Consider the following 27824-nt stretch of genomic DNA (forward strand, 5'->3'; position numbering starts at 1 on the left):
TCTCTTTTCATTCCACATGTTAGATTTGGCACAGTTTTATGCCAGATGCTGTTTCTGACTCAACCCTCTCCAATTTATCCGGGCTTGGGACCGGCACCAAGAGTATGCTTATGCACCCCCAGTGGCTGGATTCCAACCAATTCACTTCATAAGTCACATAATTAGTTGATTAAGATCCACCTGTGTGCAATCAAAGTGTCACATGATCTGTCACATGATGTCTGTACAAATCAACCTGTTCTGGAAGGACCCTGACTCTGCAACACTACTAAGCAAGCAACATGAAAACCAAGGAGCACTCCAAACAGGTCAGATGCAAAGTTGTGGAGAAGTATAGATCAGGGTTGGGTCTTAAAAAATATCCCAAACTTTGAATATCCCAGGGAGCACCGTTAAATCCATTATAGCAAAATGGAAAGAATATGGTACCACCACAAACCTGACAAGAGAAGGCTGCCCACCAAAACTCACAGACCGGGCAAGGAGGGCATTAATCAGAGATGCAACAAAGATACCAACGATACCATTGAGGGAACTGATCCACAGTGGAGATGGGAGTATCTGTCCATAGGACCACTTTAAACCTTACGCTCCACAGAGTGGGGCTTTATGGAAGAGTGGCCCTAAAAAAGTAATTGCTTAAAAAATTACATTTGGAGTTTGCCCAACAGCATGTGGCACACTCCCCAAACCCATGGAAGATGATTCTCTGGTCAAATGAGACAAAAACTGAACTTTTTGGCCATCATGGAAAATGCCATGTGTGGCGCAAACCCAACACCCTGAGAACACCATTCCTACAGTGAAGCATGGTGGTGGCAGCATCATGCTGTGTGGATATTTTTCATCTGCAGGGACAGGAAAGCTGGTCAGGCCTGAAGGAAAGATGGATGGCACTAAATACAGGGCAATTCTGGAAGAAAATCTGTTTGAGTCAGCTAGAGGTTTGAGACTGGGACGAAGGTTCATGGTCTCACAGGACAATGACCCTAAACATACTGCTAAAGCTACACTGGAGTGGTTTAAAGGGAAACATTTAAATGTCTTGGAATGGCCTAGTCAAAGCCCAGACCTCAATCCAATTGAGAATCTGTGGCATAATTTGAAAATTGCTGGACACTAACACAACCCATCTAACTTGAAGGAGTTGGAGCAGTTTTGTCTTGAGGAATGGGCAAAAATCCCAGTGGCTAGATGTGCTAAGCTAATAGAGACATACCCCAAGAGACTTGCAGCTGTAATTGAAGCAAAAGGTGGCTCTATAAAGTATTGACTTTTTTTTGGGGGGGGGGGTTGAATACTTATGCACACTCCAGATTTCTTTTTTTTTTTTTCATTTTAATTATTGTTTGTGGCACAATAAAACAACAATGTGCACCTTTAAAGTGGTATGCATGTTGTGTAAATCAAATGGTGCTAACCCCCCAAAAATCCATTTTAATTCCAGCTTGTAATGCAACAAAACAGGACAAACACCAAGGGGGATGAATACTTTTGCATGGCACTGTAAGGAGCAGAGTTGAGTGTGCATATTGAGGTAATATTGTATATGAAAGGAAATAAATAAATGTAAACTTTGTGTGTGTGAGAGACATTGTAAATATTGTAAGGCAATAGTGCATTATTGTCCACTGTGCAAAGACTGCAGTGGGAGTGGTGTGTTCAACAGTCCACGGAGTCTGATGGCATGTGGGAAGAAACTGTTACAGAGTCTGGCTGTGAAGGCTCGAATGCTTCGGTACCTTTTTCCAGATGGCAGGATGGTGAAGAGATTGTGTGAGGGGTGTGTGGGGTCGGCCACGATGCTGGTAGCTTTCCGGATGCAGCGTGTGTTGTAAATGTCTGTGACGGAGGGAAGAGAGACTCCGATGATCTTCTCAGCTGTCCTCACTATACGCTGTAGGGTCTTGCGATCCAAGACGGTGCAATTCCCAAACCAGACCATAATGCAACTGCTTAGAATGCTCTCAATAGTCCCTCTGTAGAGTATTGTGAGGATGGTGATGGGAGATGGGTTTTCCTCAGCCTCTGTAGGATGTAGAAGTGCTGCTGGGCTTTCTTGACTATGGAGCTGGTGTTGAGGGACCAGGTGAGGTTCTCCGCCAGATGAACACCAAGGAATTTGGTGCTCTTGATGTTCTCCACGAGTGAGCCATCGATGTACAGTGGAGAGTGGTCACTCTGTGTTCTTTTGAAGTCAACAACTATCTGTTTTCATATGGCATTCGGTCTGCAATGGCTAAGAGTATACTGAATGGGGACACTGATTTCAACTATACATGGAGAATGTTCCATCTATGGCTTCTCAAAATTTCATTCTGTAGTGCCAGCAGTACATTTAGGTTGTTTTGGTTTTTTGGGGTTTTTTTGCATTTGTATAATATATGATCACATGAAGCAAACTCTTCTCTTCCTTTTCCTGCTGTGCCAACTGCTGCCTGAAGTTATGCCAGTCTGCAGCTTATGTGAGACACTTCTGTGTTAGCAGCTAAGTCAGTGGTGTCTCATATCGGCCTTGCTGTTTATACTCTGGTTCTGTGCTTGGCCTTTTCATTGCAGGTGTGCCATCCATGGTGTTTTATTTTGCTTTCTGGATGGCCTGTTAAGGGAAAGTATGTTTCTTACTGGCCATTTATGCCTTTAGGTCCCAGTTTCTCTCAGTCACACGCTGCCAAGAATCACCTAGCTCTGTTTACAACTCATGTTTTTACAGCAGCTGCTGCCCGTTGGAATTAAATGTGGCTTCTCGGTCGAAATAGGTTTGATTTCTACCTAAAGCCTTTTGAATGGTTGTCTGTGCTTGCTTTTCTATATGACTGAGTTACTTTATTCTTCTTCTTTACCTGTTTACTTTTACTACTTCAGATACCTATGAAGGACTAGATCCTCTTTAGAGACTTGTTGATTTTTACTTTAAAACCAAGGATTCCACAAGAGGGTGCACTTCCTGAAAGATTCAGGGGAGCCAGAACTGAACAGAGACCTGTGATAACTGTTGAATTTGGGTAATGGGTAATAACAGGAGAGTATATAAATTTGTACTGGTCATAAAGAACTTTATCTTTGCAGCCTCTTTCATTATAGCCTGACTCTCTCTCTATATATATATATATATATCATATCTCATTATCTCTAGCCGCTTTATCCTGTTTATCCTGTCGCAGGCAAGCTGGAGCCTATCCCAGCTGACTACGGGCGAAAGGTGGGGTACACCCTGGACAAGTCGCCAGGTCATCACAGGGCTGACACAGACAACCATTCACACTCACACCTACGGTCAATTTAGAGTCACCAGTTAACCTAACCTGCATGTCTTTGGACTGTGGGGGAAACCGGAGCACCCAAAGGAAACCCACACAGGCACGGGGAGAACATGCAAACTCCACACAGAAAGGCCCTCGCCGGCCACGGGGCTCGAACCCAGAACCTTCTTGCTGTGAGGCAACAGTGCTAGCCACTACACCACCATGCCACCCAGGTGCTCTGTTGCCTTTTTAAAAAGTAAAAATAACAGCACAAGAAAATGTATTGACATCTTTGTAAATATAGAATTGTTAAATTTTGCAAGATGCCAGCCTGACCCAGGTAGTATGCATGCATAACTGTCTAGGGCAGTAAAGCAAATCTTCAACATTTTGCCATTCAAAGCAGTATTTTAAAAACTTGGTTTATTGCATGTAAAACATGAGTCAAAGGAAATTCTCTATCCAAGTGTGAGGTCCAAAAAAGGAACTGAACAAATATTTTTGTCACACATACTGCACATTCCATTTACTTCAGCTTCTACATGGTGAAAGGAAAAAGACTGACCCCACTGAATTAACTGGATTTCTGCATGTATGGCTCATAAAATACAGTGTCATCCAATAGATTAGATTAGATTAGATTAGATTAGATTAGATTAGATTAGATTAGATTAGATAAAACTTTATTGATCCCTTTGGGCGGGTTCCCTCAGGGAAATTAAGATTCCAGCAGCGTCATTACAGATAAACAGAGAAAAGAAATAGAGAAAACTTCTAGATAAATTAAGTATTTACATATCATCTCATTCATCTCATTATCTCTAGCTGCTTTATCCTGCTCTACAGGGTCGCAGGCAAGCTGGAGCCCATCCCAGCTGACTACGGGTGAAAGGCGGGGTACACCCTGGACAAGTCGCCAGGTCATCACAGGGCTGACACAGAGACACAGACAACCATTCACACTCACATTCACACCTACGGTCAATTTAGAGTCGCCAGTTAACCTAACCTGCATGTCTTTGGACTGTGGGGGAAACTGGAGCACCCGGAGGAAACCCACGCGGACACGGGGAGAACATGCAAACTCCACACAGAAAGGCCCTCGCCAGCCACGGGGCTCGAACCCGGACCTTCTTGCTGTGAGGCGACAGCGCTAACCACTACACCACCGTGCCGCCCTCAGTATTTACATATACAAATATAAAAAAGAATAAGATATGGGGAAGAGAGGAAGGGGGGGAAGGAGGGGGGGAAAGGTGGGGAGAAGGGGGGGCGGCGGCAGGAGAGATATTGCACTTTATATTGCACATTATATTGCACATTGTCCGGTATTGCTTATTGTTAGGCTAGGCTACTGCTCCTTCCCATCCTCTGTCCTCCTGTTACCCCTCCTCCCCCCAGAGAGGAGTTGTACAGTCTGATGGCGTGAGGGACAAAGGAGTTTTTAAGTCTGTTCGTCCTGCACTTGGGAAGGAACATTCTGTCACTGAACAGGCTCCTCTGGTTGCTGATGACAGTGCGCAGAGGGTGACTGGCAATAACATTCCAATAAATACACTTTTGTTAAATAACAACAGCTATTATTCTGTAACTATTATTCTTTAAATCAAATCCAGGGATGAAAAGTGTACCTCTTATAATCAGAAGTGGACGCTGTTTTATTGGCAAAAACAACAGATAAATGGTAATTCTATAAACACACAATTTATTTTATTTGACCCATTTTACTGTGAATTTCTCATGTCTTTTGGTTTATTCACACACTTCCGTCCTACCAGTGTGTGTCAGGTACACACACTGACACAATTCTTCATTGACTACAAGCCACCTGATGGCAAATCCCATGTCTTTAATGGGCCTCTGGGCCTCTGAAATCCCTTTTGATTGACAGTATTGTCCATATTGAAACTCGAGGGTCCCTTGTTCAGTCTTGCCTGGGTTACTGTTTATGTGGAGCTTCTCTGCATGTTCTAACCATGTTTGTGTGGGTTTCTTCTGGGCTCTCTGTTTTCTTCCCAAAAACATAGTAGTAGGTGTATTGACTATGATAAATTAACCCTCGGTGAATGTATCTGCATGGTGCCTTGTGATGGACTGGCATCTCCTCTGGGGTGAATGCTCCTGCCACATGCCCAGTGTTCCCAGCATCCACTACAACCCTGAACAGGATAAAGCAGTTACTAAAGATAAGTGATGAACAAACAAATGAATTAATTAATGAATTAATTCATTTATTCATTCATTTGGTTGCTTGATTATTACACCATACACAGTACCAATTGCTATATTTTCAAGGGGTCATTATATTAGAGGTTTCCATACCACAGTTACACTCATTTTATTAGGTACATCTATACACCTGCTCTTTTATGCGGTTATCCAATCCTTTGACAGCAGCACAATGCATAAAATCGTGCAGATAAAAAGCAAGAGCTTCGGTTAATGTTCATTTCAAACATCAGAATAGGAAAAACTGTGATCTCAAAGTGTGACTTTCACTGTGGCATGGCTGTTGGTGCCAGATGGACTGGTTTGAGTATTTCAGAAACTGCTGATCTCCTGGGCTTTTCACACAAAACAGTCTCTAGAGTTTACACAGAATGGTGCAAGAAACAAAAAACATTGAGTGAGTGACAGTTCTGTAGGTGGAAATGCCTTGTTGATAAGAGACGTCAGAAAGAAATGGCCATATTGGTTTGAGAAAGGATATAGTAAGTCATATAATCACTTTTTACAACTGCATCATTTACATACAAAAGCATCTCAGCATGCAACAGCAGAAGTCCACATTGGGTTCCACTCCTGCCAGCCAAGAACAGGAATCTTAGAATCAAGAACAAGTTCCTATTAAAGTAGTCGGTGAGTGTACCGTTTAAATATAATAGAAAATATTTGCTAAACATCCTAAAATAAATGCTTCCTAGTCTTCTAATTTTAGCTGCTTTGGTATAAAAAAAACAGTCATCAAACTAGATTCCTTCCAGATACAAATCATTTAACAATAAACATTTGGGATGACTCTTTAGTTTAATGTGAAGATTGGGGAGATGCTATCAGCTTGAGACAAAAACAGCTTTATAAGTGAAATGTTTTTATTAGAAATAAGGAAACCTCTTTCCAGCAGCACCATGCACACTGGTGCGCTGTTGGATTTAGTGCTGACTCACACCACTAGCTAATTACAGGTTACGTAACATACAACTGAATAGATGTAGACTTTGAGAGCTGTTGTACCTCAGTGCCCAACCTTAAATACATCAAGAGACTGATTGGCTTGTCTGAATTTTCTCCATCAAGTATATTTCTGTGCAGCCCAAATTAGCTTCAGGTTAAATGAAGGCTGTTCTGTTTGAATATTTTCCATCGTGGACTCAAGCCACATGCTTCTCCCCTGGCCAATGTAGAAAAATTGTAAGTATATATATATATATATATATATATATATATATATATATATATATATATATGAGTGATTCCATGCTTATGGGTACTGAAATGGGGACATGAACTTATTTTTAAAAATTCACCTAAAACCATTTCTTTTTTTTACCATCAGGTCACAAAACATGTAATCTTTAATGAATGATATGTTAAAAGATAACTTTAATTTTCTGAGATGTAATAAAAACATATTTATATGCCAAAGTCAGAACGTAACAGAAGTGTTGTGGACATATATATTCTCAATTTTAACAATGTAGAATTACTTTTTGAAACATAGGAAGGTGATGTTTTAGCAAATATAATTAATAAACATGTGTAGTAGAATAAACATACACATTCTTTCAATAAGATTAACATGGTATATAGCTAGATTGTAATTAATTTGTAACAGACGCGAGATGGACAATCGTAACAGAAGTAATGTAACAGACATCATTTTGGAACACATAGGCTTGACTTCGGCATATAAATATGTTTTTATGACATCTCAGAAAATTAAAGTTATCTTTTAACATATCATTCATTAAAGATTACATGTTTTGTGACCTGATGGTAAAAAAAGAAATGGTTTTAGGTGAATTTTTAAAAATAAGTTCATGTCCCCATTTCAGTACCCATAAGCGTGGAATCACTCATATATATATATATATATATATATATATATATATATATATATATATATATATATATATATATATATAAATTTTTTCTTTTTAAACAATTATTCCATGAAATCAAGTCATACCATGGCTTAGCGCCAAGTTGGCTAAAAGCTATGTACGAGGAGACTGAGTGGAATGACTGTTTTATTCTATTCTAGTCACTGGATTTTGAAAAACAGAGCATTTTTCATTTTTGCAAATTCAAGGAATAAAACCTTTAACCAAAACGTCTGACAATCATTTCCACTTAGAATGTAAGAAAACAAAAACGGTGACAGTAGCAATTTGTGAAAAATGCTATAATAATAATAATTCTTGAAAAATAAAAAAGATACGTTCTTATCATCAAATACTTTTTATTCCATATTTTGTTGCTTTTTTGGTATTTTTGAGGTTTTGTTTTCAAGTAGTGTTTTTATTTCGTCCTCGGTTGGTTCAGCAACACGCTCCACCATTTTGTTTTTCTCTACTCACAGTATATGAGTAGTGGAGCATCCAATCAGAGCATGCAAATGTATATCGGATATGAGCAATCTCATGCTCTGATTGGATGCTCTACTACTAGGATATTAGCTCATATACTTTGAGTAGAGAAAAACAAAATGGTGGAGCGTGTTGCTGAACGAACCGAGGACAAAATAAAAATACTACTTCAAATCAAATCAAATCAAATCAAGTTTATTTGTACAGCGCTTTTAACAATAAACATTGTCGCAAAGCAGCTTTACAGAATTTGAACGACTTAAAACATGAGCTAATTTTATCCCTAATCTATCCCCAATGAGCAAGCCTGTGGCGACGGTGGCAAGGAAAAACTCCCTCAGACGACATGAGGAAGAAACCTCGAGAGGAACCAGACTCAAAAGGGAACCCATCCTCATTTGGGCAACAACAGACAGCCTGACTATAATATTAACAGTTTTAACAGGTATAACCCTCAACTGTCCTCATGGGGCCGTCCTTCACAGGAGTGGGGCGATAAAACTCCGACCAGACACAGGGCACCAGGATGGATCAAGCAGGTCCGAGGGGCAGAAGAGGCCAGCATCTCAATCCCAGGATCAACATGTAACTCAGAGGGACAGAAGGGGGGGGGGGGGAGAGAGAGAGAGAGAGAGAGAGAAAGAAAACATGTTGTTAGGTATGCCCTAAAAATGACAAGTATTAAATCTGTGTGGTAGGCTCGCAGAGACGAGAGTCTTTACATCAGGCATGACACACAATGGCATGTTAATATGGTAAAAAAAAATATATCATGACCTGCTCTGGCTGGATGCTTGATTGGGTGATGGGAGCACACTCCTCACCAATGATGAGATGCAGATGGGACCCTTAGGCCTGGCCAAGACAATTCAGTTACATTTCACCGGGTCTGGGACATGCGACAGAATGTCTGACGGCCGATTCCCTGCAGGCTACGATAGCCAGTCGAGGTCCACACCGTCTCCACCAAAAGATTTCCTGTTGACTCCATGTAACTCAGAGGGACAGATTTGGAGTGGGGGGGGAGAGAAAGAAAACACAGGTGGTTAGGTATGCCCGATGTCACCTGAATAAGTAGGAACAGTATACATATTGCACCGAGTACAAGCAGGGACTCCGGCAACTAACTATGACAGCATAACTAAAAGGAGAGAGCCAGAAGGTAACACAGGCATGAGGGAGCCCCGGGACATAAAGCAGCCAGCCACTGCACCGTCAACAAACTCGAGTGAGCAAGCGAGTGGGGACTGACAGCATCCATACATCCCAGTTTACCAAAACACTCTATGTCTGAGGACCCTCCAGATCTACTCCTTTACCTCATAAACATCATTAATAAAAGGCTTGACTAAACAGATATGTTTTCAGCCTAGACTTAAATGCTGAGACTGTGTCTGATTCCCGAACATTACTTGGAAGGCTGTTCCATAACAGTGGGGCTTTGTAAGAAAAGGCTCTGCCCCCTGATGTAGCCTTCACTATACGAGGTACCAGCAGATAGCCTGCACCTTTTGATCTAAGTAGGCGTGGCGGGTCATAGAGGAGCAGAAGTTCACTCAGGTACTGTGGTGCGAGACCATTTAGTGCTTTAAAGGTCAATAGTAGTATTTTATAATCAATACGAAATTTGATTGGGAGCCAATGCAGTGTGGATAAGACAGGCGTGATGTGGTCATATTTTCTTGTTCTAGTAAGGACTCTTGCTGCGGCATTTTGAACTAACTGGAGCTTGTTTATGCACTTATTGGAACATCCAGACAGTAAGGCATTACAATAATCCAACCTGGAGGTAACGAAAGCATGGACTAGTTTTTCTGCATCATGCAATGACATTAAATTTCTTATCTTTGCAATATTTCTGAGATGAAAGAAAGCTATCCGGGTGATGTTATCAATGTGAGTTTCGAATGAAAGACTGGGGTCAATAATCACTCCGAGGTCTTTTACTGCTGCACGTGAAGAAACAGAAAGGCCATCCAGAGTTACTGTGTAATCAGAAAACTTACTTCTAGCTGTATGTGGTCCTAGCACAAGTACTTCAGTCTTGTCAGAGTTAAGCAGAAGGAAATTTATAAGCATCCAGTGTCTAATGTCCTTCACACATTCCTCAATTCTATTAAGCTGGTGTCTCTCATCAGGTTTTGCAGAGACATACAACTGTGTGTCATCAGCATAACAGTGGAAACTAATACAATGTTTACGAATAATATCGCCCAGAGGTAACATATATAGAGAAAAAAGCAGTGGACCCAAGACAGAACCTTGTGGAACACCAAACTTTACCTCGGTACGTCTAGAAATATCACCATTTATATCAACATACTGATAACGATCAGTTAGATAAGACCTGAGCCAGGAGAGGGCCATTCCCTTAACTCCCACAACATTTTCTAGTCTATCCAGAAGAATGGAATGATCAATGGTATCAAATGCTGCACTAAGGTCAAGCAACACAAGTAGCGAGACACAGCCCTGATCAGACACCAACAGTAGGTCGTTTACTACTTTAACCAGTGCTGTCTCTGTGCTATGATGAGGTCTAAATCCTGACTGATACATTTCATGGATGTTATTCCTATGTAAATATGAGCATAACTGCTGTGCCACAGCTTTTTCAAGGATCTTGGAGATAAAGGGGAGGTTTGATATTGGCCGATAATTGGACAGCTGACAGGGATCAAGGTCAGGTTTTTTAATCAGGGGTTTGATAACTGCTAGTTTAAAGGATTTGGGTACATAGCCAATCATAAGAGAAGAATTTATTATTTTTAGAAGCGGTTCAATTACTCCAGGCATTATCTGTTTGAATAGATGTGTCGGTAAGGGATCTAGTACGCAAGTTGAGGCTTTTGATGTAGAGATTAATGAAAGTAATTCAGTTTCTTTTAGGGGAGTAAAACATTCTAACTGATGATCTGATACAGTTATATTGTTAACTATGAGGTCACTTTCATTGTCTAACCTTAAATTAGTAGTTTGAATTTTTTGTCGGATATTCTCAATTTTGTCATTAAAAAAATTCATGAAGTCGTTGCTACTCCATACTGCAGGTGTGCATGTGTCTATAGTGGACTTATTCCTGGTTAATTTTGCTACAGTATTAAATAGGAATCTAGGATTATTTTTGTTATCTTCTATTAGGGAGGAGAGATATGTTGATCTCGCAGCACTAAGAGCTTTTCTATACTTCAGGAAGCTCTCCTTCCACGCCAATTTGAACACTACCAATTTTGTTTGACGCCATTTACGTTCCAATTTTCGAGTGGTCTGTTTTAAAGTGCGAGTGTCATCATTATACCAGGGTGCTAATTTTTTGTCTCTGACCATTTTCCTTTTTAGAGGAGCTACATTATCTAAAGTATGGCGGAATGTTGACTCTAAGCATTCAGTTGCCTGATCGAGTTCTGCAGGGGCTGACAGTGACCCAATCAAAGTTGACAGCTCTGGGAGATCATTTATAAAGCTCTGTGCAGTAGTTGACGTGAAAGTACGTTTAATACAGTAGCGTGGTGAGGTGCATATATTATTACTCAGACATATTTTGAATGAGATGAGACAATGATCTGAGATAACTTCAGACTGTGGAAGTATGACTATATTGTCTACGTTTAATCTGAATGTTAGTATTAGATCAAGGGTGTGACCACCATTATGGGTCGGTCCTATGACATTCTGCTTAATCCCGACTGAATCTAAGATGGACACAAACGCTGTTTTTAAAGGGTCTTCTGGGTTATCAAAGTGAATATTAAAATCTCCGACAACTAAAGCTTTGTCTAAGGAAATAACCAAATCTGAGATAAAATCTGCAAATTCAGAAAGAAACTCAGAATATGGCCCCGGGGGCCTGTAAATAATAAGTAATGGAATTAACTGGGTAGACTTATTTTTCGAGGCTACATACATTATATGAGTATGAAGAACTTCAAATGTATTAAATTTATAACCAGGTTTGTGTGTTACACCTAGATAATCGTTATAAATAACCGCGACGCCTCCTCCTCTGCCAGTTAGACGAGGCTGGTGTATATAACTGTATCCAGGAGGACTCGCTTCATTTAATGCTATATATTCATTTGGCTTAATCCATGTTTCAGTTAAACACAGTACATTAAACTCCTGATCAGTAATGAGTTCATTAACCATTAGCGCTTTAGATGTAAGAGATCTAATATTTAATAGCCCCACCTTTAGATCAAAGGTGCTGGCAGCAGCTGTACAGTCAGTCTGATCTAATTTTATATTGATTAGGTTACTGGAACAAACTCTCTGAAAATTTCTACCTTTTTGTTGAGCTCGGGGAACAGACACAGTCTCGATGTAGTGAGCCCTGAGTGACGACTCTGTGCAGCTAGCAGACAGTCGGTTTAGCCTGTTCGTCTGCTCCCTGGCCTTGGCTCTGGATTGTCAGAAATTAACTAGGCCTGTTCTGAGACTATGACCTATGCTGCAGGAAATGAGAGCAGCACCTTCCCGAGTGGGATGGATACCGTCCCGCCCTAACAGGCCAGCAGTGCCCTCAAAATTAGCCCAATTATCTATAAAGCCCACACTGTTTTCAGAGCACCACCTGGACAGCCAGCAGTTCAGCGACCATAACCTGCTGTAAGCTACATCGCCACGCCGCATTGGGATGGGGCCAGAGCATACTACAGCATCGGACATCGCCTTCGCTAATTTAAACACCTCTACAAAGTTACTCTTAGTAACCTCAGACTGACGAAGGCGTATATCATTAGCTCCTGCATGGATAACTATCTTTGAGAACCTGTGCTTGCCTAGGACCCTAAGATTACCTGCTATGTCCGGCGCCCTGGCTCCCGGTATACACCTGACTAAAGCTGCTGGTGCCCCTAAAGGCTGAGCTAATTTCACGTGCCGTATGATAGAGTCCCCTATAACCAGAGCTCTTTCAGGTTTCTCAGTGGGTGCATCACTAAGGAGAGCAAACCTGTTCGACACGTGACGCGGAGAGGAGTGGTGCTCCCGTGGGCGAGCCTCAGCGGTAGCTTTGGCTCTACGCTTATGCCGCCGAGCCGTCACCCATTCGCCCCGCTGTAAGGGCTCTAATGCCGGAGTTGGGGGATTGCTAACTCCACCTAGGGCGTCCAGACTTTCCCTAACAGAAACTACACTGTTCTCACGCTCACTAACCTGCTCTAAAGCCTGGACACGCGCTTCTAGCACTGAAATCTTCTCCGTCAGAGAGCTAACTAATCTGCACTTATCACAAGTAAAGCTAATAGAGCTATCGCTAGTGACGGAGGAAGAATGACTAAACATCCTGCACTCAGCACACTGAACAGGCTGAAGGTGTGCCATGATGAAAAGATTCACGTACCTTAAATGAAGATCTGTTGATATTAAAGCAGATCAGATGTGGATGGCCTCCGCTTGTGGACTTTACACAGGAGGAGAGAAAAAGAAAGCTTCCGGTCTCGGCGTTCTTCCGAAAAACGACTTGAAAACAAAACCTCAAAAATACAAAAAAAGCAACAAAATATGGAATCAAAAGTATTTGATGATAAGAACGTATCTTTTTTATTTTTCAAGAATTATTGTTATAGCATTTTTCACAAATTGCTACTATCACCGTTTTTGTTTGTTTTTTACACTTGAAGTGGAAATTATTTTGTCTGACATTTTATATAAAGTTTTTATTTCTCGAATTTGCAAAAAATAAAAATGCTCTGTTTCTCAAAATCCAGTGAATAGAATAGAACAGTAATTCCACTCAATCTCGTTGTACATGGCTTTTAGCCAACTCAGCACTATGCCATGTAGCTCAGCTCAGGTAGGACTTGATTTCATGGAATAATTGTTAATATATATATATACACACACAGGGGCGGCACGGTGGTGTAGTGGTTAGCGCTGTCGCCTCACAGCAAGAAGGTCCTGGGTTCGAGCCCCGGGGCCGGCGAGGGCCTTTCTGTGTGGAGTTTGCATGTTCTCCCCGTGTCCGCGTGGGTTTCCTCCGGGTGCTCCGGTTTCCCCCACAGTCCAAAGACATGCAGGTTAGGTTAACTGGTGACTCTAAATTGGCCGTAGGTGTGAATGTGAGTGTGAATGGTTGTCTGTGTCTATGTGTCAGCCCTGTGATGACCTGGCGACTTGTCCAGGGTGTACCCCGCCTTTCGCCCGTAGTCAGCTGGGATAGGCTCCAGCTTGCCTGCGACCCTGTAGAACAGGATAAAGTGGCTAGAGATAATGAGATGAGATGAGCATTTCCGCAGCTTCCTCCTCAATCACATGACAGCACATCTCTGGGATGTAATAGGGGTGCTGTCAGACCACTACTCCAAGGGGGTTTTGATGTTGTGTTGGATCAGGTGAGTCTGACCTGGTTTTGCTAAAAATATGTCCAGTAGCTCTCCCAGGTTTTGGCATTGTCAGGTGGTGAGGACCTCGTTTTGTTGGACCAGGGTGCACCCTGGTGGTTCTGGGGAAATAGAAGCATGGGCTGAGAGCAGTGGGAGAGGGTCGATCCAATGTTTCAGTAGGTTCCCATGGTAATTTTTTGTGCTGTTCCTCTTACCTGGTTGTTGCAAGTGATAGTTGACAGGGCCGATACACTCAGACATGGTGAAGGGGCCCTGCCACAGTGCAAGGAAATTGCAGTTGGCAGTGTGGACGAGCAGTAGGATGCGATCACTGGGCTGGAACTCCCGGGACTGGGCAGAGAGGTTATAGAAGTGGCTCTGTTCAGCCTGGGCAGCAAGCATGCATTGGCAGACAATGGGAGCCACTTCCTCAATGCAGTCTTGCATTTCCTTCGCATGCTTGATGGTGGATCGGAAGGCTGGTGAAGGCTGCTCTTCCCAGGTCTCTTATGCCACATCCAGGAGGCCCCAAGGTCTTCTCCCGAACAGGAGCTCAAAAGGTGTAAAGACTGTTAATGCTTGTTCCCTGATCACAAACAACACATATGGGAGAAGGAGGTCCCAGTTCCTGCCATCCTCATCTACTACTTACTGCAGCATCCTCTTCAGTTTCTGATTGAACCTCTCAACCCGGCAATTGGTCTGAGGATGGTAGCCTGAGGTGTGGATCTGTTTTAACTGCAATAACCGGCACACATCCATTATTCACTTTTATATAAAGGGCATACCTCGGTCCATAAGGAGGTCTTTTTGGAGCTCTACGCAGGAGAACAGCAGAACCAGTTCCTTGGCAACGTTCTTGGATGTGGTCTTCCAAAGGGGGATTGCTTTGGGTTAATGAGTGGTGTAGAACGTGATGACAAGTATGTACTTGGGTGGCAGTTTCCTTGGGCTGCCTTCACAATGCCTTTTCTTCAGTAATGGAGTCTTCTGAGGTGATGAGAATGGAGACCATGGCTGTGGAGTGCATTGCCTATTGTTTTCTTTGTGACAGCTATAGAGACTGTTTCCAGTTCTTTCTAGAGCTCTTTTCGAGTGGTCCTTAGCTCTTGGGCTACTCTTCTGACTAAAGTTCTGACTGCCCAGTTGGAAATCTTGTGAGGAGCTCCTGTGCATGGCTGGTTGATGGTTGAGTAATGTTCCTTCCACTTGTAGATGTGGTCAGAATGGTGCTTATAGGAATATTTAGGAATTTAAAAATCAGTGCAATTAGCTGGGTTTCTTATTATGTTCCATTCTTTTTCCTTTGTTATTCCATTTTATTGCACATTTTTTTCTGGATTGGAATATTATAATTTATTTTTTCCTGTGTAGTTTTATTGCATTAATACCAGTGTCTGCTCAACATTTAATGTGAATAGCTGCACTGGGAATATGTTTAATTGAAAAAGTTGACAAGTTTAGTTGATATGTTGAATACTTATTTCCCCATTGTATAAACTAGAGCATGTGTTGCTGACAAGGAAGCTAAATTACTAAGGCACCATGCTTTTCTAGTGTGCCAAATGAAGATGGAAAAGGATGGCCTGTTTCCCCTGACTCATTTAAAGTTAGCTAGAGAGGTTTTAAAACTGAAACATAAAATATAACACAGTATGTCTGTAATGTCAGTTGTTACTGTATATACAAAAACCAATCACTGCCATTTGTTACAGTGGAGCTGAAGGTAAGGAACTGCTTTTGATTAGTTACCCTTCTGTCAATCTGAATATCAAAATGACTATGATGACCTACACACGATCAGTTCCCTGCTTTCAGGTGAATCATGCACCAGGTATGTTACATAGCCTCCTTCTATAGGAGCTCTTCATTACTTTACTCTGGTACAAATAAATATGGATTAACTTCATATGAAAGATTTCCATATAGGTGTAGTTCATCCTGTAAATAAGGGCCTAAATACTGTAAGAGAAATACATTGTAATTTTGTAGGAATACAGTTAATTGGCGCTACTAAGCTTTAATACTAGCTACCAAGCTAATACGTACAATGATATTTATTTATAGATATGTTTTTGGAGTCAGTGCAAATATGGCATAACTTTAAATTCACACTATTATAATGATGTTCCCTGTGATAGATTCAGGTTGTACCCCACCTCTTATTCAACTGGGGTTAGCTCCAGCCCATCCATGACCTGCAATGGATAAGTGGTATATAAAAAATAATAATTATGTTCATTCATTCATTCATTTATGGATCCAGATGCTATCCTTGGAACACTGGGCATGAGGTGAGAATGCAACCTGGATGGAATGCTAGTTCGAATGATCACTAAACTGTTTTTATGTTAGTAATTGTGAATTCAATGTTGGGTTAAAAGGTCATTTTAACAGCACTCTCCAATATGACTTTTCACTTTGCAGTACTCATGTGTGATAGGAGAAAATTCCACTGCAATTGCAATGTATCATATCAAAATAGTTGCTTGAGATGAGAATAATAGAGAGGCACTTAAATCCTAGAGTGTGGCAATCAAGGAGCCCTAAATAAATAATTAAAGGTGTAACCATGGTGTCAAACACTGACTAAAATAATATTACTGCATATAATTCCAACAGTGGATGCTGAGCATGGATGGGTCATTGAATTGAGATTTACTGACCAAAATATCACACTCATTAAGAGAAATTAGTTGTTGTTTTGTGTGTGGTTTTTTTTTTTTTTTTTGGACATTTCCACATCATATTGTCTTTGCACACTACATAGGGAATTAATCAGGACTGTCTAGAGAAAATCTAATAAACACCCTATGGAATCATTTGTCTTTACCTTTTTAATCTAAGCTTTATTTGCTTGGCTACAAGCAGATTTTTTTTAGCCGGATTCCATCATTTTATCCAAAGAAAGTCAACGGTTGTCGTGGTTCTAGTTTTTGAATCCTTGTGTTTTATAAATTGTAATTTATACAATTGATGCATATTTATAAATTCGAAACCTGCCATTGAAAAAGATTGTGTTTAATACCCTGTCCACACTAGGGATTTTGTACCGATACGAAACTACTTTCGTACCGCAACACCTGTCCACATTAGCAACTATACCGGTACTGTAGCGGTATAAGTGTATCGGTACGAAACCCACAAATGTATGGGTTTCATACTGGTACAGTATCAGTACTGTAGCGCTTCGCTGTAGTGTGGACAGATGAGGCGGTTCTGTATCGATACAAATATAATGCGCATGCGCAAAGTCACACACCTCAATCGATGTCTTCGCTGAATAAAATAGTGAAGAACGGAGATTCGTTTGTTTCTTTCTCAACTGCCTTGCGCGTTTTATACGATTCGACTGAATAAATGACCACCAGAAATACAGACTGTACATTGACAACAAAAAGCGCACACACGTTGTTTCATCCGCCATATTCTTGGAAGTAAGTTACTCGGTAACCACGGAAACATTTTGCGCACGCACATTTCAACTACCATGAAAGAAAACCGCAAACATTTCTCGCTAGTGTGGACAGATGCACTAAACTGTACCCAGAGGCGAGTCTAGAGTCTGTTGTGGCCCCAAGCAAAAATTTCCAGGGGGCCCTTCTGACCAGTGTTCATCACCAATATGTTATAAATAATCTGACACCAACGAAAAATGTATGAAACCAAAGTTTTTTAAATTCCAAATGTGAAAATACAATGGTAAAGAACAATAAAAAACAAAATAAATAAGCCCTCAGGCCCCGACTCTCGGGGGGCCCCTGGGCCAGGGGGCCCCAAGCAGTTGCCTGCCTTGCCTGTTCACAAGCTGCGCGTCTGACTGTACCGGTATACTTTGTATCGATACAGTTATACCACTTTCGTACCGGTATAAGTGTGAACACAGCATATGTAGCATGAAAATCAGATAATATCTTCTTTGTTGTGCTTGTGTATGCTACAAAGTCTACAGTAACCCACAGCCAATTAGACACTTATTGCTTAGGATAACAATAGCTCAAGGACTTGGATGCTCCACAAGAAAACTTTGTTCCAGAATAATGCAACCTTTTTCCCACTTAGACAGCATTCAGAGAGAGAAGAACAAAAGTATGGGTGCAAGGATTGATGGCATTTCATCAATGAGGATAATGATTGAATCTACAAAACCCAATGCTAATTCATCCCAAATGTCTGTTCCTTCTGGAAGAACAAATTAAATGGAGATTGTTTGCTCCAAGGTACACTGTGTTCATAAGCAAATATTTCTCTGAATAACACATTGTTTGCCTCTCATGAATCTGAACATAGATCAGAACACATTTGAAGATTTCAGTAAAGATGAAACATTTGTCTGATTTCTATTGATAAAAATCGACTCTCATATCTACACAATGTTATTTCCAAAGACCATCATATTAGAGATCTTTACATTTTCCCAGAAGAGCTCAATGGATCTTCCTGTTGCATCTTAACATTCCACACAGTTGACTTTGTGGAATTTAATGAACTGTGTCAGACCCTCACATTTTCATGAATAGCTTTGGCAGCCAAGTGGAATTCACACATTCCATGAGTATCTTCCAAAAATTAGCACTCATGCGTAACCTTGTTAATGAGGCAGCTATTGTGTGTATTTTATGGCTGTCGGTGTCTCACAATATAATTACTTACTCTGCCAACCATGCAATTAGGACTGTCAGTCATTTCTATTATATCTTGGACTCTCAAAAGCTCATGACAGTGTGACCCCTTATGAAATGTTCTTTACCCCTTTTGTGAAGTGTACCGTTAGTGTATTATGTAAGGATTAAAACGCACACAGGGGTATGCTGTTATAGGAAAATGATCAACAATGGGTTGGTGTTGCTGGTGTTGATTCTTTTCCTATAACAGTATGTCTTGAAGTGTTTTATTCTTCTTAAACCATAACAATTTGGCAGCACTATTTATTTTATTAAGGAATATCATATTTTTGTCAAATCGGTTTTAACATTATGTCATGATAATGCCAGGAAGTGAACAGCTACACTACCCATCAGCCCCAGCATGTCACAAGTCACTAATCACTCACCTCAGTTAGCACTACTATTTAAGTTCCAGTTTTTTGGTGTCTCGTTGTCAAGCTTTTTGTTGTAGCGTTCATGTGATATCATGTGCGCCACAGTCTCGCTTGAAGTCTGGATGTTTTTAGCCTTGTGTCCACAATTCAGGTTTATTGTTCTTGTTTTCACAGTTTTTGTTTGCTGGTTTTCAATTTTTTTTTCAAATTTGTTTGTAAAAATTATTTAAAGAATAAAATTAGCAATTTTAGAATTACTATGTGTAATTATGTTCCACATCATCATTAAATACTAAAGAACTACACAGTAACATTTGTGTAAATGTGATGGTGGCAGGCCGGCAGTCCTAGCGAACAATAATACAAGCGCTGCTCACCACGCACCACTCATTAGTAATTACTAATGAGCTTCACTTTATTGTTTTAACTCATATTCATATAGTTAGAATACATGCAAACAATATGCTTATGTTATTCAGACAAGTTAAAGCTGTTATAGTACAAAACAGGGGCAAAATTTAATTTAAAATTAAATGTAATTAAATTTAAAACATTTAAATTAGTTACATTCTGAAGTCTCTAATTTGCAGAAAGGTTCACAGGACACCTGGTTGAGAATAGATGTGTTCATCAAGATTGGAATTCCATAGGATGCAATAAAAAATCTCATCTCATTATCTCTAGCCGCTTTATCCTTCTACAGGGTCGCAGGCAAGCTGGAGCCTATCCCAGCTGACTATGGGCGAAAGGCGGGGTACACCCTGGACAAGTCGCCAGGTCATCACAGGGCTGACACATAGACACAGACAACCATTCACACTCACACCTACGGTCAATTTAGAGTCACCAGTTAACCTAACCTGCATGTCTTTGGACTGTGGGGGAAACCGGAGCACCCGGAGGAAACCCACGCGGACAACATGCAAACTCCGCACAGAAAGGCCCTCGCCAGCCACGGGGCTCGAACCCGGACCTTCTTGCTGTGAGGCGACAGCGCTAACCACTACACCACCGTGCCGCCCCGCAATAAAAAATAAAAAATGTTAAAAAGGTATGTTTTCTTTTTACCAAGAGTATGGAACTTGTTGGACAAAGACAACATTCATTATAATGAAACAAATAGGAAGAGAACATTGTATTATTATTATTATCATTATTATTATTATTATTATTATATACTATAAATGGTGTCGATAAATCTGGAGTTAGCTGTAGGTTTTACAGGATGAAGAGAGTAAGAAATAAAACTGAACAGGTCCAGGTGGGGCATTAGTCTTACTGTGTGTGCAAGTGAGACCACAGTAAAGTGCCAGCATCAGTCTTATTGCAGTCCAAATCAGGGATGAGGTCTGATGTGTTTATGTACCACCCAAAAAGCCAAAGGCCATCTGTAAATATAACGTAAATATACTTAAATTTGCTTGAATGCTTCTCACTTTCAGAGAAGCAATAAATAATAGTATAGAAGACTACTCTGGATCTGAAAAATGTTTGTAATGGAAATTTAGATCTCTCTTAATAACTGAAAATGCACTGCAGGGATTTTCTTGAAAGATTAGTTGCTTTCAAATCAGATATACAGTACGTATTTGTTTGTTTGTTCATGATAATATTTTATTTAAGAGGAATTATCCTGTAACATTCAAAAGGTGAAGAATACATGGTGAAGAATAAGTACATTGATACATCAATTCAGCAGAGCGGCATCCCAGACAGCTCTGGGGAGGCCAAGAAGAGCAAAGGCAATCTAACGGTTGTGTGGCTTGACTTGGTTAAGGGTAGTATCTCACTGGGCTGTGACAGCCCGCGACTAGTTGGAGACACAACAATTGCAATAAAATATGCAAATTAGTGACAATTTTCACTTGGAATCACACTGAATTGATGCTCGCATATTTTACCGCAATTGTCGTGTCTCCAACTAGTTGCAGGCTGTCGCAGCCCAGCTTTCCCTCGGCAGGCAGGGAAGTAGAGGAAGCCTCACGGAAACTGACTTGAGAAGGGTTTGCAACGGCTTTGCGACACCAGTGACGCATTTGCGGCTATTTTGAAAAAAATTTTGTCGCACTAATTTTTTGAACATGTTCAAAATTTCAGCAACGAAGGAGCGACACTTTGCTACTCGTGCGAGGAAATTGAGAAGCCCCACAAATGTTTCAAGACACTTTTGAAACTCTCTCATGAATGACATTCACAATTTGTCGCAAGCTGTCGCAGCCCAGTGAGATACTGGCTTAACATGTATGGATCAGTCCCTCACAACCTCATCAGCGCAGCTATGGAACACTACCCTATCCCCCACCATATTAGGGGAATTATCACCAGGTACATTCAGGGATTCAAGCTACAGTTTATTCTGTACCTCTTTACTGCCCACTTTACAACCCAATGATAAGACCTGGAAAATGGAATTGTAATGGAATTTCCCCCATCTTGGTTATCATGGGAAAGAATCTGCTCATAACAGTGGAAGGGAAGAAATCCAGATGGCCAATAATGGAGTCTGGCACCTGCCAACCTCCATTAAGAGGCTTTATTGAGAAAGGCTTGATGACCTGACAACATAAGGAAGAGTGAAGTTCAAACCAAGGAAGTCAAGAAGCATGGTAATCAGAAATAGGAAAGTGACCAGTAAGTTTCAGCTCCAGGTCAGGGGGAGGTTATGCCATCAACTAAGGAAAACCCAATAAAATGTCCAGGGAAGTGGCATGACACCTTTCTTACTAACAGAGACATTGTTTCCAGGACAGAGAAACAGGCAGATGAATGGCTGAGGAAGATAGTGGGATCAGGCTTACCACGAAAATTCAAAGCCTGGCTCTTCTAGCATGGTCTCCTACCAATACTTATGTGGCTACTGACAATCTATGAAGTTCCTATTACATCAGTAAAAGGAGTTGAGGGATGAGTGAATAAACACTTTTGCAGGTGGCTTGGAATTCCACCAAGCTTCACATCAGTAGGGCTATACATCAGATCTGGACAGTTACAGCTAACCCTATCATCAGTGTTCAAGGAGTTCAAGGTGGAAAAGTGCAAGGTTGTGATGATGTACAGAGACTTCAGCTATGAAAAGAGCAATGGCTCATGTGCTAACACAAGCTCAGGATGCAAGTGGGCAGCTGACACATCAGTGGCACAGGAATAAAGTTCACTGAATTTGAAGGACATCATTGGGAGCTCATGCATGGGGAGACAAGGGTTCAGAACCACCCATTTCCAGCAATGGGAGAAAGCAGAGCCAAGCAAAGTAGACACCTGCTCCAAGCTGAGGTTTAATGCCTGGAGGAGGAGGAGGAGGAGGAGGAGGGGCAAGGTCAAGGGATCTGAAACTTGGAGGACAACGTGCCAGGACAAAGTAGGACCTGCCAAAGTGGAAGATCATGTTGCCTGAACTTTGGAAAATGGAGCCCTTTTGCATCTCTTTCCTGCTCTGATCAGTGTACGACACTCTGCCAACACCAACAAATATGCACAGGTGAGGAATGAGGGAGGACCCACTGTGCAAGTTATGTGGATGTTGGCATACATATTGGCAGGGTACAAGACTGCACTTAGCCAGGAGAGATACAGATGGTGTCACAACAAGGTCCTCAAAGCCTGAGCTGACATCTTGGAGCAGATGAGACAGAAAAAGCAACTGGCTAGCCACATCCATCCAGTTCATTTGGGATGTGGAGAAGCCACCCTGTTCCAAGAAGACCAAGAAGAGAGTCCTGCAGGTGGCACAATCGTGAGAGATGAGGGTAGGCCTGGGAAGGAAACTACACTTTCCTCAGGTCATCCAAACATCCCTGACGCCTGATATAGCCATATGGTCTGAGGAGTCAAAGACGATTATCCTGATGGAGCTGACGGTCCTGTGGGAAGCGAGGCCTAGGAAATGAAGGCCACCAAATACCAGGACCTGGTCCAACACTGCAGGGGCAAAGGGTTGCAGGCCTGTCTATTTGCAGTTGAGGTTGGCTGCAGCGGTTTCCACTGCAGTCTATGAGGAAGATTCACACAGCTGTGGGAATAGCAGGAAGGGAGAGGATGACAGTTGCTCACAGGTTGGGGTAATCCAGTGAAAGGAGCCTCTTGCTGGCTCTGGAACAGGTGGGAGGAGTTGAGCTGAAAGCCAGGAGAAGATGGTCAGTGACCTGGCCATCACTGTGAATCGCCAACTGGAGAGCATTGTCATTCAATGCCAAAATGTCCGAGGAAAGTTGGACACCACATGACATCATCTCACGGACAAAAGCATCAGTCATAACTAAGTGACTGAAGATCTTAACGATGTATCCAATAGTATTCAAAGGGAATTCGAAATGGCAAAACAAACAAGCAAACAAAACAAGAAAGTAATTCCATGTGACTCATTTGTGGCCAGAAAAAACTCCAGTCTTGAAAAATAAGGTTTGATTTGGTATTGAACAATAAGCTAAATTTTCATGTGGGTGGCATGGTGGTGTAGTGGTTAGCACTGTCGCCTCACAGCAAGAAGGTTCTGGGTTCGAGCCCAGGGGCCGACAGGGGCCTTTCTGTGTGGAGTTTACATGTTCTCCCTGTGTCTGTGTGGGTTTCCTCTGGGTGTTCTGGTTTTCTCCCACAATCCAAAGACATGCAGGTTAGGTTAACTGGTGACTCTAAATTGACCGTAGGTGTGAGTGTGAATGTGAGTGTGAATGGTTGTCTGTGTCTCTATGTTAGCCCTGTGATGACCTGGCGACTTGTCCAGGGTGTACCCCGCCTTTTGCCCGTAGTCAGCTGGGATAGGCTCCAGCTTGCCTGCGACCCTGTAGAAGGATAAAGCGGCTAGAGATAATGAGATGAGATGAGATGAGTCCAAAGACATGCATGTTAGGCTAATTGGTGGCTCTAAATTGACCATAGGTGTGAATGGTTGTTTGTCTCTATGTTTCAGCCCTGCGATGATCTGGTGACTTGTCCAGGGTGTAACCCACCTCTTGCCCATAGTCAGCTGTGATAGGCTCCAGCTTGCCCATGACCCTGCACAGGATAAGCAGTTACAGATAATGGATGGATAAATTTACATGTATGTGTGTTCTGTTTACTAATGTAAAGCATTTTTATGCATGAAGCAGTCTCGGTGTCTATGGCAGAGCTGTCAAACATCTAGAGGTAGAGATTTTCCAATGAGAAGATAATTATTTTAAAGGCTTAAAAGGTTACAAAGGTTACAAAAATTTGAAAAAAATATTGTTCTGATGACTGACTTGATAATGTATGACCTATAACTTCTATATTACACCTGCCACAGGCATCTCCAACTTTGCTTATCAGAGTGTGACATACAAATACTTTGGATACACACATTAAATTCTAGTGCTCTAACATCAGGATCTTCATGTGAATTTAATTAAAATTTCACCTGCTGAACAAAGTGGTGCAGATTTCTTGAGTTGTAGTGTAAATATCCTGGCCCTCATAACCTCTGGGCTGGTATGTGTAAGTTTATTGCATTATGAGGAGGGGGAGAAGGTCTGCTATGGGTGGAATGTGGAATTTGACCTTGAGAAAGGTGAGCAGTGCTGACTATTTGAAGCTTATTCTGCGGCTTTCACTGGAAATTCTGCTCCACTGGTTCAGGCTGGATACTGGAATTTTACAAAAATAGCTGAAACCATATGATCTTTGTTTTCTCAATTTACAGTAACAGTTGAACTTTTTGAACACACCTATTTCAATGGTTTTTCTTTATTTTTATTAATTAAAAGACACTTCATGTCTTAAAATAATGATGGATGTCGTTTCTCTTTTAAGTTGAGCGGTTCTTGACATAATATGGTTTACTACAGTTGTCGAATCAGGCTACTTACTGTATTTTCATTTTTTACTATTTACAGTTAATCTCAAATGCATTAAGTTGGTAAGAAATTAGACTAATTAACTTTTGACGAGGCACACCTGTTAACTGAAAAGCATTCCAGGTGACTACCTCATGAAGCTGGTTAAGATAATGCCAATAGTGTGCAAAGCGTCATCAAGATAAACACTGGCTACTTTGAAGAATCTAAATTATGAAACATGCATTTTTTAATACGTTTTTGTTTACCACATAATTCAACATATGTTCTATATGTTATTTCATAGTTTGATGTCTTCAATATTGCTCTACAATGTAGAAAATAGTCAAAATACAGAAAAACCTATAAATGAGTTGGTGTGTCCAAACTTTTGACTGGTACTGTATTTCCAATATATAAACAGCATAAGTAGTAATATATTTTCAATATACTACATCTTTTGTATGGATGGATGTATTAGTTTTCAAGGAAAATATAATTTAAAGGTAGACTACCTTTCAGATTTTTCAAGTTTAGGTCATAAAAAGAATTTTCCCTGACACCCAATTATTTTTGTTTAGTGGACTGAAAGCTACTGAATTCGAATCACAGACTTCCAATTGTATTAGTTTTTTTTAATAGAAAAATTACCGTCTGGCCCTAAATTCTCCACAATTTTTTTTTCTTGCTTCACCGTGACCCAATTCAAGGTACTACGTCATGTATCACGTGGTGGGCTTTCCTCGTTCTTGCAAGGCATTGTGGGATACAAATTTGAAACAGGAGAGAAAAATGGCGGACGTGAGTGTGCGAATGAAACTCGAAAAATCGACTACAGTACAGGAAAGCAAGAAGAAAAGATGTTATGTTGTGAAGGAAAGGAAACGCAGGACCAACCTAATAAATATCGGCAGTCAGCGAGCACCTCAGTGTGATCAGCTGTCCGTTTAGTGACAGAATGATGTAACTGTCAGTGCACGGTCAAGGCAAACCTGTAGATAGCAGTAATGCAACACTGGATGCCAGCTGCCGTAAAACCCTAAAGATGAAGAAGAAGATGACGACTCGGGTAAGCATGCGCATGCACACACGGACTTCATCTGTTTGCTTGACTGCCCGAAGCAAGCGATTTCATGCACATTATTTTCCTGGGAATCCCCTCAAATTAAATAACTTCCCAGCCACAGAATGGCCTGGTTTTTTTCTTAAGATATTACAAAAATAAACATATATCAAAATGACCAAATTTCAGAGGGAACTAAATTTCACCGATTTTATGAAATCCAAAGGCCGTCTACTTTTAACAGGCTACAGCTATATTTACAGTCTTAGGCCAAGTTTACATTAGACCGTATCTGTCTCGTTTTCTTCGCGGATGCACTGTCCGTTTACATTAAACCGCCTGGAAACGCCGGGAAACGGGAATCCGCCAGGGTCCACGTATTCAATCTAGATCGTGTCTGATCCGGTGCTGTGTAAACATTGAGATACGCGGATACGCTGTGCTGAGCTCTAGCTGGCGTTGTCATTGGACAACGTCACTGTGACATCCACTTTCCTGATTCGCTGGCGTTGGTCATGTGACGCGACTGCTGAAAAACGGCGCGGACTTCCGCCTTGTATCACCTTTCATTAAAGAGTATAAAAGTATGAAAATACTGCAAATACTGATGCAAATACTGCCCATTGTGTAGTTATGATTGTCTTTAGGCTTGCCATCCTTCCACTTGCAAGTGGTAAGTGATATGCGCTGGGATCACACACACAGCAGCTCAGTCCCGAAAACACAGCTCGTGCACTTCACTCGCGCGCTCTGTGAGCTGCACAGGGCCGGAGTGCACACCCTCCAGAGGGCACTCGCTGTTCAGGGCGGAGTGATTTGGAGCGCAGGATGCCTGCGGAGCCGAGCGTATCCGTGTATTGGTGTTGCTGTGTGCACGCAAATCGTGTATTGGTGTTGCTGTGTGCACACTAATCGTTTTAAAAACGTTAATCTGATGATCCGCTGATACGGTCTAATGTAAACATGGGCTTAGAAAAAGATAAGGATCATCAAGGGTTTTTTCAATGGTTATGGATTACAGTTTCCTATGGGGTACTCAATTTCTGAAAGGGAAACCCATCTGTGTAAATTTTCAGACAATCCTGAATAATAGTCATGTGAATATTGGTGTAGACATGCAAGCCTGCGAATGATCCTGCCAGCAGAATCCATCAACCTTTAACTGTAGTACCCAAGGGTGTAGTTTAAATAAATTTCTGATGGTTTTATGAGCCTTGAGTGCTTGTGAAAACAATCAGCAATCAGATTTAGCAAACGTTTACTATAAATCACAAACGGGGCCCCTCATTTCCTCCTTTACCAGGAGAATCTCTCCATTCCTCACACACTCTCAATGTCTCCATAATTTAATGAATACAAGCAGGTGGCACGTGGTGCAGTGGTTTGCATGATCTCCTCGTACCTGTGTGGGTTTCCTCTGGATGCTCCAGTTTCCTCCCACAGTCCAAAGACATGCGTATTAGGTCAAGTAATTACTTTAAATTGTCCATAGGTGTGAATGTGACTGTGAATGGCTGTCTGTCTCTTTGTGTTAGTCCCACGATATATTGACCTGCCTCAAGTCAGCTGGAATTGGATCCAGTTCACCAATGACCTTCAGTAGGATAATCAGTATGGAAAATGAATGAATGAATGAATGAATTAATGAATGAATGAATGAATACAAGAAAAATGCAATGTGTAAGGATTATCTATCTTGTAAAAACTTGTCTGGTTTTGTATTATCTGCTCAGGGACTGCAGATGAAATGTAGCTTTCTAGCTAATTCTGGGGG

General features: G+C 41.3%; 1 protein-coding gene across 1 annotated transcript; it reads right to left on the bottom strand.

Annotated features, from left to right (window-relative positions):
- Positions 1-8490: 8490 nt before the first annotated feature.
- On the bottom strand, positions 8491-10063 carry LOC132883006 (uncharacterized; the record flags this gene model as incomplete). Its single annotated transcript, XM_060916126.1, has 1 exon — positions 8491-10063. A coding segment is annotated over one exon (897 nt), but the record flags the coding sequence as incomplete, so codon positions are not given.
- Between the last annotated feature and the right edge of the window lie 17761 nt (positions 10064-27824).

This window comes from Neoarius graeffei, chromosome 3 (genome assembly GCF_027579695.1).
Source record: "Neoarius graeffei isolate fNeoGra1 chromosome 3, fNeoGra1.pri, whole genome shotgun sequence".
Lineage (NCBI taxonomy): Eukaryota > Metazoa > Chordata > Actinopteri > Siluriformes > Ariidae > Neoarius > Neoarius graeffei.